Source organism: Polypterus senegalus, chromosome 8, assembly GCF_016835505.1.
Source record: "Polypterus senegalus isolate Bchr_013 chromosome 8, ASM1683550v1, whole genome shotgun sequence".
NCBI classification, from domain to species: domain Eukaryota; kingdom Metazoa; phylum Chordata; class Cladistia; order Polypteriformes; family Polypteridae; genus Polypterus; species Polypterus senegalus.
In genome coordinates this window covers 129,365,407-129,378,528 of record NC_053161.1, presented here as the reverse complement: position 1 = coordinate 129,378,528, position 13,122 = coordinate 129,365,407, and the positions used below count along the sequence as shown (strand labels likewise).

Genomic DNA, 13,122 nt, shown 5'->3' with positions numbered 1-13,122 from the left:
CAGGCAGCTAGATACTGATATATGATAAGGCAATGATTAAAAAGAAAGGCAATGAGTAAGAGGCATGAAAGAGGGAGGTTTGCAAAGATTGTCATCTGGAAGTTTGAGATTTTGACAGAAAATTAGGCAAAGTGCTGGAAGCGCTGAACAGAGGAGAATAGATTTTTGCTGTGAACAAGTTTGGCAATATATTTCAGATCTGAAATTAATTGCCAAATATTTTAGTTCTTATCATCTGTTCTTATTTAGGGCATTTTATGTGACATGGTGTGCATATATAAATAAAATGTTTCCCAATGGGAAAAACTTTTTAACCATCTCACTGAAATTCCTGAGCAACACTAAACACTTTCATTACATCTACTTTATCCATTCCACTGCTTTATCAAACACTACCACACATGTAAACCTCAGGGACTCTTTCCTCACATACGTAATGGCTTGCCATTACATAAAGCTGTTCTCCGGATTTCCCTTCAAATAATGTGAACTGTAATTTACAGTTTTTTTTATAGATGTTAAAAATATTTGTAATGCCATTTGGAGATGTTTGAGTTTGAGTTTTGAGTGTTAGATGTTGTATGGTACCGCATTAAAATAAGTGAAGGACTTGCCTGAAACGATTTTCCCACAAAATGACAGAATCTTAAAGTAACTATCATGCTGTGGAAAGACTTGCATCCAGATGTAATTGGCAATAAAAAAGTAAACAGGTATTACACAACTCTTGTGCTTCCTTTCTGCGAGCAAGTAGCTTAATTATATGTCTCAAATACCATAAACTTCATTCCCAGTAAAGCACACACAGTTTCCTGAAGTACAGAAATCATTATATTTCGCAGCCTGTGTACATCATTTCAGTTTGGGTTTCATCTTGGAGATTGCCACTTTGGTTCACTTTTGTCATGTAATTTTTTTTTTTTTTTTACATTTAAAGAAATGCTGATTTTGCATGATTATTAGAGAAGTACTGTATCTCCCCACTAATGAGAATTACAGCACATTGTGCTTGTGCAGTATAAATTGCCGATTATTGCCATGGTTGAAATAAATTCAGTAATGCTGTTAAAAATACAGATGGCACGGTGGAATACCAGCTACACTGCTGATTAACAACTTTAAGTGCTTGACAGGGTCAGTGTCTTGGAGGACTGTGCCCTACAGAATTAGTTCCCACATTGCATCTATTGCTGTCAAAATAGATTCCAGTCATCTAGAATTTTATAATGGAAAAGCAGGCATTGAAAATGAATTAATGTTAAATATTCATTTAGTGTGTAACAAGATGGCACTGTAGTTAACTACCTGTTAGCTGCAGTTTTTCATCATGAACTAGATTTCATAATTTATATTAGTCAGTATTTTGAAGTTATAATAGTCTTGACAAACTTTGGAAGTGGGAAAACTCATCATCAGTTATACATCGTGTAGTTATGGCTGAGATAAAAATTAATTCAAGGTTTTCATGGAGAACAGAGATAACAACATTCTGATAGAATGTACATGTAAGGAGATCAATGTGGGACCCATAGGAAACAATATAAAAATGTCAGTGAAAAGAAAGTTCACGTTACTCGTGTCATGTCATTCAGACATATGCTCAAAATTGGCAAAATGCATTGTTTCCTAAAATAATGTTAAATAAATACTTCTAGAAAATCAGAGCGGTGCATGCAGAGGAAACATGTTCAAATGGGAACAAAGTTTAGATAATGAAGACAGGACTCTTGACCAATGAATGAAGGAATTTGTGCTGGGGTTTTACAAGTTACAAGAGTCATCCAGCATGCGTACAAAGCATTATCCAATTATTTTGGAAGAGATGTATTATTCAGCTTAAGATTGAAACACACACCTGCACTGCCTGTGGCTATGTATATTATTATGACAGTGTAGAATGAATGGTACCACTGACACTGAAAAGCCTTTTGGATGTATTGGATGTCATCACTGAAGGAGCGAGAGAGAGAGAGTAATACTGGGTTTAGGTATGGTGGCTGGCTAAAATGTTAATTTCCCTAGGATGGTGAAGAACACAAATCCTACCGTGTGTTAAGAATGCCTCACTTGTAAAGTAGAGAGGGGATGAAACCACAAAGGCTTGGCATACCTGCTGGGCAATAGAATGTGGAATATTTCTCCTACTCAGAAATGAGACCACAATGTCTATTTAAAAAGAGGGGACCAGGTATACTGTCAGGAAGACAGTCATTACCTTATAGCATATGAATATACAGTACATGCTGGCATGGTGGAAAGAGTGGGGCCAAACGTGACTTTAACATACATCAGTCTAAAAACTGGCTCTTTAAGGGCAGTATAAGGCTTAGGACTGCAGTTTGACTCAGGGGAACACCAATTATCTAATACTTTGTAAACATTCACCCAAACCTAGAAGTGATTCCAGACTTGGAATGGGAATTAAAGCACCCTCACTAAAATGAGCCCATTGAGTCTAGTGTTGAAAGGAAAGCTGGAGAAAGAGCAGAAAGAAGAGAGTCTAGGATAGGGATTAAGAGTGTTGAGGAGAATGGGACTAAAGGGGAGAGAGTGCTTTGTTGGTTGTGAGCAAGTTGGCTAACCACACCAGCAGGTAGGCAGGGATTTAAGCACTGTAAAGGTAGGCCAAAAGACACGTTAGGATTGTTGTTCTCCATTTTTCATCTCTCTGTGTGTTTTTAATAATACAGTGATCCCTCGCTATATTGCTCTTCGACTTTCGCGACTTCACTCCATCACGGATTTTAAATGTAAGCATATCTAAATATATATCACAGATTTTTTGCTGGTTCGCAGAATTTTGCGGAGAATGGGTCTTTCAATTTATGTTACATGCTTCCTCAGTTTGTTTGCCCAGTTGATTTCATGCAAGGGAAAGTATTGGCGGATGGCTGAGAAGCTACCCAATAAGAGCACGTATTACATATTAAATAAAACTCCTCAATGATATACGATATTTGTGAGAAAGAACTGTCATCTCTGTCTTGTCATGGAGCACAGTTTAAACTTTTGACTAAAGGGTGTTATTTCATGTCTAGAGGGCTCTAATAATGTTAAAAAACGTATTTAGAAGGTCGTAAACAGGTTTTCAATGCTCTAACTGCGAAAATATTAGATTTATAAATAAAGAATCCTACTTCTTGGAAATTCATTTATCTGTCTGGAGCGGATCAACCGCTATAAATGAGGGTTTACTGTATAACTGTGTGGAGAATATTTATAAACAGTGTGGGAGAGTTTCTAAGAGCAAAATAACCATACAAACATATGGTTTCTACTTCGCGGATTTTCACCTATCGAGGAGGGATTACTGTACTGTACATCCATCATGTTTGCATTGTTTATGGGGTTGCCATAAGATCCCACATTTTAGACCATGATTTAACACTTTAATGCTACCATAGAATTCTACAATATAGATGTTAATGTTACTATACTGTTAGAAGATAATTTTAAACAGTTACTGAATTCTTACATTTATCTCTCATGATTTGTTTCTTTGATTATTTTTCTAAATAGGTGATGTACTTCAGTTCTCTGTTTCCATATGTGGTGCTACTCTGTTTCCTGGTCAGAGCCCTCCTTCTTCGGGGATCTGTGGATGGTATCCAGCACATGTTCACACCCAAGGTACAGTATCCCTATCTGGATTTTTATTAGGCTCCAAACAGACCAAAATTGTGAATTTTCGTATAAAAATGCATATAAACTGTAGAGAAAGTAAATATATGTACAATATATATATTTGAATTTTATTAACTGTCCTATGGCAGTAAAGAGGTCTACTCCGCTGATAACAGTGAACAGGAAAAAAATTGCTTCTGACTGTCAAAGGAAAGTGAAGGAACTATAAGTCATATTTCTTAAGAGAGACTCTCACGTTCTGCTTAGAGTATAATTAAATTGCAGTATATCATTTCATAATATATATGCTTTAGCTAGCTGGAGATTACCTTATATAAAGCCATGCAAGTAGATACACATGGAAAATGCAGCAATCATTTTCTGAAATGTGTTTTAACATTTTACAGATTTCTGTACAATCTGTGTCCCTTCAGCTATTTGCTGTTTTTCTTTTGATTATTACAATGCTGAGCTAAAGAAGTTATGAGGTTGTGGAATAGCAGGTTTATGGCTGGAAACTTAGTGGCCCTTTTTTAAAAAAATAAATAAATAAATGGCCAGCTCGATCTCTGTGGGTATATGTGGTAACGCAGTTGCGGGAGGTTGGTGAGGTAGTTGGGGCGAGACACAGCTGCTCGTGTGTGTGGTGTAGCGGGTCCACAGCTCAATTCAAAGAGGCCACTTTTTAAATAAATAATCGGCACCTTTGCGGCTTAGAGAGGGGGTGTGGTAGTGTGGCCGGAAGCGGTTCCCGGGGGAATTCGTGCTACGGGAGATCCTCGCTTAAGTGCACTGGTGATAAGTCGTCTGCATCCGTAAGTGTTGCCGGGAGCTGCTGATTGCCACACCTGATCCACTTCCCCGTGATAAATAGAAGTGCAAGGCAAGGCTAGGCAATGGGAACAAATAAGAAAATGACAGACAGAAGCTAAGAAGGAGAGAAGGCAAGAAACAGGGAGGAGAAAGCCAGTGTCTGAACGAGCGAAGGTGCTCATTGGAGAGAATAAATGCAGCTGAGCGGTGAGCCTGGGTGTTTGGCACCCCAGGAGCAGTCAGTAGTGGTCACTCCCACTGAGCATTAGTGAGGAGCGGGAGTAATTGGAAGGACAATGGCTCGCCGCGTAAGGCAGAGAAGGCAGCAGGAGTCGGGACTTGGGAAATTAACCCCTCTAGCGTGAGCGTCTTGGTCGCTGGGGGAGCTCATGTCACGGTCTGGTGAAGCCCACCAGAGCCAAGGATAAGCAAGGTGAACAGACCAGAAGATGGCAGCAGAGAAAAGGTCAGCTGCAGGTAGGGTTACTCCCCTGGTGCATAGCCTGGATGGGAGAAGCAGGGGAGTCACCAGTAGAAAGGAGGCACCATGCTTTGTGTTTTAAAAGACTGCTTCCAGCCGTTATTTTAACCTTGGGTTTTAAATGATTTTTTTTTTATTGGGTTTTATTGGATTATTTATTTAATAACTTGTTTGTGATGCACTGCACTGCACTTTATTTTGAACTCTTGGTTTTGTTGTTTTTAAATAAAAGCACTTGGCACTTTTTGCATTATCCCTTGGCTTCATTGTTATGCCTCACTGTCCAGCTCATTGGTGACGTTACCGATGGTGTCGGGTTCAAGAGCTCCCAGAAGGCACATGGGAGCATGGAGCGAACCCGCATCATCACAGTGTGCTTTCTGCGGTGTGCGATTGAGATACTGTGCCCACGGAGGCATATAAGGAGGAGCTGGGACAAGGAAAGGGGAGAACAGAAAAAGATAAAGACAGAAAAGAAAGGAGGTTAAAGAAAGAAGAATGGAGCAGGCAGGAAGACGGGAGAGCGCTGGTGCAATAGAGAGGAGGCAGGCAGCCAGGACTAGATATCTCAGGGAAGCACGTAGCAGACACTTTGCGGGCTGTTGAATCATTTTGGGTGAGCTGTTGGGAGGCACAGTGATGCAGTGTTGGATGGTGCGACTCGCCGCATAAGTCTGGGAAGACAGCAGGAGTTGGCAAGGCTCACGTGGGGAGCCCTACTAGAGCCATGGACAGTAGAGACCTTAGCCTGGGTTTGGATTGGAGAATCCTGCTGGGAGCCATGGAACAGTAGGGACCAGGACCCATAGAAGAAGGTCGGCTGTGCCTGTTGATTTAACATCTCCTCGGGCTGCAAGACCTGAGCTGTGTAAGCTGGATAAATGTCCTTTTTAAAAGGGAAGCCCCAGGGGCTTCATTTTTAAGGAAAGACTCCTGCCTATGAAATTTTAACCTTGTTTTAATGGATTATATGTTTGATTTTAACTTCCACTTTTGCACCATTTTAAGGATTATCTATTTATTTATTTATTGATGGAGCACTGCACTGCTTTTGAACACTTGATTTATTTTTTTTTTGATGGATTGTTTTAATAAATGCACCAAGTCAATTTGTCCCTACCCCTTGCAATATGTGTGTTTTGTCCTCATCTTCCTAGCTCATGCTGGTTACATTACAGATAGTGGCAGGTTCAAGAGGCTCCCCAGATGGGCCGACCCACACCATCACAGAAGCACACTACTGTTCTTACGAGAACACTGACATACACATTTTGACAAGTAGCTGACCTAGTCACCATATTACTACTAATTTCCAGTAAAGTTTAGCAGATTTTGAAATGTTGTTGTTAGTGTTAGTTTAAAATACCACTGTACCCTATGTTCCATTTTTTTCCAATAGCCATGTATTAAGGCCAGTGTGACCAAATACCTAAGGTGCTAGACAGGAAACCACAAGCTTGCAGTTTCAGTATCTGCAGGATCACCCTGTGACTTTAAGCAAGTCATTTTATGACTTGTGCTTCAGGGAAGTGAAACATGAATGTGAAACTAGTTATACATTTGTACTTTAAAGCATCTTAGTTTGATATTCACTATAGAAAGACATTCTGGTTTTTAATTCCTTTAATGAATTTTGAAAACATATTTTACTTATTTAATGTGCCTTGAATGTTTGGGAAGAAGGCTGCTGTCTAAAGGTATTAGAAGTTAATCTTGGAAGCAAACTGTTCATTCTCCTCTGAGACATTATTTTTTACTTTTAAACATTTTTGCTTAGAAGGAGCAGGCACTCATACCTTAGTGTTCTATTATATGGTAAATAGATATCCATAAAAGGAATTTGTTAAAGGGATACTCCATCAGAAATGTTATTTTTATATAGTTACTTACCTCAAGTATCTTGTAATGATGTCTGAAAAAAAATTTAATTTCATGTATTCATTGAGAATGGTAATAACCACCCTTTTGATTGAATGGGCGAAAAGATGAAAGACAACAAACAATATCAAAAGCATCCATAAAAATTTTGACACATCAAGTCATCCAGTGATATGCTCACAATAGAAAAAAAAATATAGTGAAATTAGTATCTCTAGAAAATCAGGTATCTGTATGAAGTTAAAGTGAGTTCACATGGAAACGAGCTTTTGAAATGAAGGCGGGATTCTTGACCAGTGAATAAGGAGTGGGTTCTTTTGCACTCTAGAGAGTTTTGACTTCAGTATATTGATTTTAAATAATAACCGCAGTAAAGAAAAATGTGGTGGGAAGCTAATTGTACATATTCCAGTTTTGGAAAATATTTACTTTAACATTTGGCATTAATTCTTACTTACACAAATAAAAGTTTAATTATTTATCTTCAATGAAAAAGCATATTATTATGTTGTGTTCTTTCAATACAGATTGAGATAATGTTAGAGCCCAAAGTTTGGAGGGAAGCAGCAACTCAAGTATTCTTTGCTCTTGGACTTGGATTTGGAGGTGTTATTGCGTTCTCTAGCTACAATAAGCGGGATAACAACTGTCATTTTGATGCTGTACTAGTTTCCTTCATCAACTTTTTCACGTCAGTCTTAGCAACACTGGTGGTATTTGCAGTCCTTGGATTCAAAGCAAACATCATGAATGAAAAATGTGTAAATTTGTAAGTTGCTTATGTGTACATTTCTCTTCATTTACATAAGATATTATGTATTTTTCCAGGCATGTGGTTAAATACAGTACAGTACTAGGTGCTGAAGCAGAATGAAGGTTTTTTTAACCACATATTGTCCTAATTATAATGATATGTATAGAATTTATGGTAGAACCCTTCTATTTCAGAGAGAAAATAGTTCAAGCTGTTCTTGGATGTCTGATCTACTACCTCAAAACTCTATAGCATAAAACAGTTAACTGAGACTGAGTGCAATATTCAGAAATAAAATGTTCAATTATAATCTTGATCTGTATTTACTTTTGAATATTTTCACATTATTACGCAAAGCAATAAGTGTACCACTTACATTGGATGAAGCTCAGACATTTTCTTCTTCTTTAAATCATTTCAGAAATAGTGGAAAAATTGTTGAATTCCTGAACACTGGTGTAATCAGTCATGATCTTATTCCCCACCACATCAACTTCTCCAGTGTTACTACAACAGACTATCAGCAGATGATTGACATTATCAAAGGAGTTAAAGAAACTGAATTCTCTTCTCTTGGCTTAGATTTATGCAACATTGAAGATGAATTAAATAAGGTGAGATAATATTTAATTACATATTTTACAATATTATTTCATGTAACTTGAAATTTTTGTAGATATTTCAATGCACAAGTAGTTGTTTTAGAAATTTCAGAAACATGTTCTCAATCATTTTCTCAGATGACATAATCTGCTATTCTCACCTCATTTCTTCTGGAAAATAGGAATATGTATATATTTCTGTTGTAACTTTTATTGTGAGGTGTATCTGAATGTTGTTTATAAAGAAATCAAAGTAGAAATTCAGAATGTGCTATGAAAAAATAGTAAATCAGAGATTTAAAGTTGGATCTCGTAAGCTGAATTTAGAGAACAAATGCTGTCCACCTGAATGATTGTTTTCTAACAGTAGTGGATCAAAACAGTTTTTCATCTGCATTAAATTCTAGGCATTTTGAAAGTAAACAATAAGGAAGTAAGATCCTAAACACATGGCAGGGCACTGAGTGTAGCATGGCTTTAGCAGCAGATGCTTGGTGTGCTTTAAATTGTTTCTAAACATGTGATCAGTAACCATTTTCCATGATAATGTAAATTATGTACAGGATCTTCAATTTGCTCCCACATCTCAAAAACACACATGTTACAGTATAATGGTGAATGAGTGTTGCAGTTTGTAATGGTGTGCTGTATTGCACACTGGTGTTCAATTCAGAAATAGTGTTATATTGTGCCTAAACTTGCTAGCATAGGGTTCAGATCCCCTAAAATAATTGAATCAGAAATGATGGTTAAGGAAATAATTATGTAGGAGAATTTGTGCTTTATCTGTACTTTGCATTTTTAAAAAATTATTGTGTATTTAACTGCTAAACTTTTAAATTTAACTGAACCAACCTGTTTAACCATTGAAATCAATGTCAATAATTCAGTTATGTGCTGTTAAAATATAATCCACTATACATCTATAGATTTTCATGGGAATTAATTTGGTTATGGAGTTCCTAACACATTTCTTTATGTGGCCTCAAGTATCAGTCTACCAATTTGTTTATTTGATAGATAGATAGATAGATAGATAGATAGATAGATAGATAGATAGATAGATAGATAGATAGATAGATAGATCTTCATTTGTCATTATTGAGAAATTTGCCTTTTTACAGAAGCTCTTTAAACAAAAAAAAAAAACATAAACAGATAACTAATTAAATAGATAAATATACATACACACGTTGGTCTGAACACACACCAGAATGACTAGCAAAAAAATAATTACACAAAACTTATCATTATACTCCTCCAGCCCACATCACTGAATTAAATATATTACCAGATTCAAGGTTTGAGCATTAGCTGTCTTATTTCTCTTTGCTTTAATTACCAATGACAGGTTCAGCACTGTGCATTACCAGTCCAGCAGTACTCCATACTACACACATAAGCCATGCAGTTAGAAGCAGAAGTGTGTCCCATAAAAATGATCTGAACAGAGGTCTCTCTTTTCCAGACCAACATGCTTACTCTTTTCTGTCTCATTTAGAACTGAGAACTATGATTCATTCGACAGAGGAAAGTATATTTTAGTCCAGCAGGAGTGGACACCCACACAAAACTCTGTAAACAAGTCTTTCTTTAAACTGAAACTTATGTAGTTTCATAATTCTTTTAATTTTTAACCACTTGCGAGAAATAAAACTGTTTCTCTGTGCTAAAGATGACTATTTCTTAAAAGTCACGTGATTGAAAATAAGCTTAAAAATGTGTTCTTATCAGAAATCATCAATGGATAACCTTACACACCTGCTGTTAGATGCGGATCTATCATCAGGACTTTCTGGGTATGCACCCAGGGGACTTAAAAAGCAACATACGTTTTCCTCTTACCCCCAACCCCTGTACTAAAATGAAGAGTGGGAATTTCCACACAACAACCAGGTGTCCATGTACTGTGTTATTAAAAGTAGGATCAACCCTCTGTTATTGAATAAGTTACCCAGGGGCCTGTGGAGGACTTAATCCAGACTTTCATACTGTATACTGTACAGTATAGCAAGAACACAAAAGCACTGATGGTGTACTTTAAGCCAGACAAAGTGCCATTCTTACGTTTATGCATCCACAGTCAGGCTGTAGAGTGAAGAATTTCAAGTTTCAGGGCACCACTTTTTGCACAATGCACATAGATCATTGTGAGTCAGTTAAGGAAGTTTGAAGTGTCACAGGAGTAAAGACCATTTTTTCAAGGTCAATTAGTGAAAGTTTTGACTTTCTCCATCCTAACCTGGTTTGACAAACTATAAGAAGTACTGAGAGAGAGGGGGAAAGAGTAGTGTGCACTGCTTTCAAAATCAATAGTTGTCACCTTCCCACTAAGGATTCACTCTACTTTCGCAGGAGGAAACATAGAACGATTAAAATCATATAAATTTCCTGCCCATCTTCCTCAGCTTAGGTATATCAAGACCATGATGACCAAATTTCATAACTGTATGTAGGCCCATGCTGTAATGCTGTACTCTTGTACAGAAGAGTGTTCCATATGAACACAAGAGTATGTTTAAGTGAATTTGTGTGAAATTGGCTAGGAATGATGATTACAGTTGTCCTTCCATTGGATAACTTGCTTTCAGTTTTTATTTGTTTCAGCTACACTAAATTAATTCCATGCATTTTATAATTATGCCACTAAAATATTTATATACAGTCCTGTGTTAAAGTAAGTAAACCCCCGAATTGTTTTTAATATACTTTATGTAGACATATTAAGATTTGATCTTCATTTAAACATGTAATTAGAAAAAAAAAAAACAATGAAAATCTGTCTTGGCAATAATTTATTCAATAAAAAATGAACACATATTCCATTTCCATATTTGGAAATTGTAAATATACTGCTAGGCTATAACAGCTTTTATTGTCGTCTTTGGCAGAAACAACCTCAAGTAGGCATTCTGTTTAGCAGTCTTCGACATCGACTGGTAGAAAGTTTTTCCCACTCCTCCATGTAGTTTTATTCCAGCTGTGCAATGTTTGATGGGTGTCTTGCATGCGCAGCTTGTTGCAAATTCCCCCCACAGCATTTCAGTAAGATTTAGATCTGGGCTTTGACTTTTCAATCCTAGACCCCTTTGTTAAGTGCCACTGTCATGCTATAAGTAGGGATGTCACAATACCAGGAGTTTTGTATTCAATACCAATACCAAAAAAATTTTATGAAACTCAATACCACAGCAATAAACAGAAATCCCATTTACTGCTTTTTATTTAGAATACTGCCATTATTCAAATGAACAATATTGTATCTTTTTTCAGTAATTTAATATAAAATATAGACATACTAACATTAGCAACAGCTTTAAAATAGTGGTATACCTGGTATTGACATTCATAAAATAAATAAATATCCAAATACAGTGCATGGCTTGCATTTACTTTGTGATAGACATGAGGGCAGAGGTATAAAGAAAGATATCATTATGAACTACCTGATGTGCACATTGTACATTCATTCTTTGACATTTTCTCTCCAGTACCTGAAAATACTGCTTAAAATTAAATCTAAAAATTAAAATTCAAACAATATCTATACTGTTGAATTAGTGAATTACAGATAATTAAGAATATTTTCATTTAAACAAACATTTTTTAAGCTGTTCTTCTAATAACATGCTTTAAAAATCTGGTTTGTCTGAGGATTGCTGTGTTAGGTTTGTAACATTTGCAATTGTAAGATTTAAATTTGCATCATTAGCTGGTTAAAAAACATACTAGAGAATCATATTTAATGGATCAGTCAAATTAATTAAAATTTCAGTAACACTTTAAGTACCGCAAAAATATATCAATTACTCATTTACACTAATGCGACAAGACCTTAACAAAAGTGTCTTTGGGTCTTCCTAACACTTATAAAACATCAGTACTTTACTGATGCTTTGTGTTATAAAGACATAAAGCAGTGTTTGTTAAGGTCTTGTTACATAATAGTAAATAGGTGTATTTTTGCAGTACCTAATCTGAAGCGTTTTAAAATTCTGAATGACACAAACTCCTGTTCCTTCAATTGTCCAAATCTGTAACTTAGTTTTTAAATTTGTCCAAAATGTAAGGCATTCTTTGTAAAATTAACCTTATTAGTTTTACATGACTGCAGTGGGCTGGCGCCCTGCCCAGGGATTTGTTCCTGCTTTGCGCCCTGTGCTGGCTGGGATTGGCTCCAGCAGACACCTATGACCTTGTGTTAGGATATAGCGGGTTGGAAAATGACTGATGTCTGAGTTTTGCCTGAATCCATTATTTCAGAACTCTTGTAAAACAATTTCTGCTGTGGTGTTTTCAGATTATATTACAAGAGTGATGAGACTGTGTTATTGCCCCGGAATTACAAAATTAACTAGAATGAAGTTACCTGTAGCCAGTTAATTCAATTCAGATATATGACATACAAGAAGGTACCCAAAAATAACTGGAATTGAAAAAAAAAAATCATTTTTAATGAAACTTTAGTCTCCTTCAAAGTACTCTACATGTGAATGAATGCACTTGTTCCAACGGTTTTCCCACTGGTGGAAACATTTTTGGAATTGCTGAAGAGGAACATTATACAATGCATGCAACGATTTTTCTTTGACTATCTCCACGGTACAAAACGCTTTCCTTTGAGTTCTTTTTTCATATGTGGGAACAAAAAAAAGTCGCATGGACCAAGATCAGGCGAGTTGGGGAGGTGGCAAGTATTCCAAGACAAACAAGTCAATTCAGAAATCTCTAGTCTAACGACAATCTTCGTAAATTGCATTGCAAACTTTTTCAAGATTTTCATCATTCCTAATTGTGGAATTGTTTCCCCTCGTTTGAAATGTGAAAACCATTCGTAGACCTGTGACTTATAGCTCCCTCTTTAAAAGCAGTTACAAGCAACACTACAGTTTCAGCAGTTATTTTACCTAAGGGAAAACAAAATTTAATGCAGACTCGCTGTTCTTTATGATCACCCATCACAAAAATCG

The 13,122-nt window shown here is 36.5% G+C and overlaps 1 protein-coding gene across 1 annotated transcript in view; it reads left to right on the top strand.

Annotated features, from left to right (window-relative positions):
- The window catches only part of slc6a15 (solute carrier family 6 member 15), a 115,805-nt gene that overhangs the window by 86,750 nt on the left and 15,933 nt on the right, over positions 1–13,122 (top strand). The window contains exons 6-8 of the mRNA XM_039761769.1: positions 3,520–3,630; positions 7,324–7,565; positions 7,972–8,164. Coding sequence (XP_039617703.1) covers positions 3,520–3,630; positions 7,324–7,565; positions 7,972–8,164 — 546 coding nt within the window. The remainder of the gene's footprint in view (positions 1–3,519; positions 3,631–7,323; positions 7,566–7,971; positions 8,165–13,122) is intronic.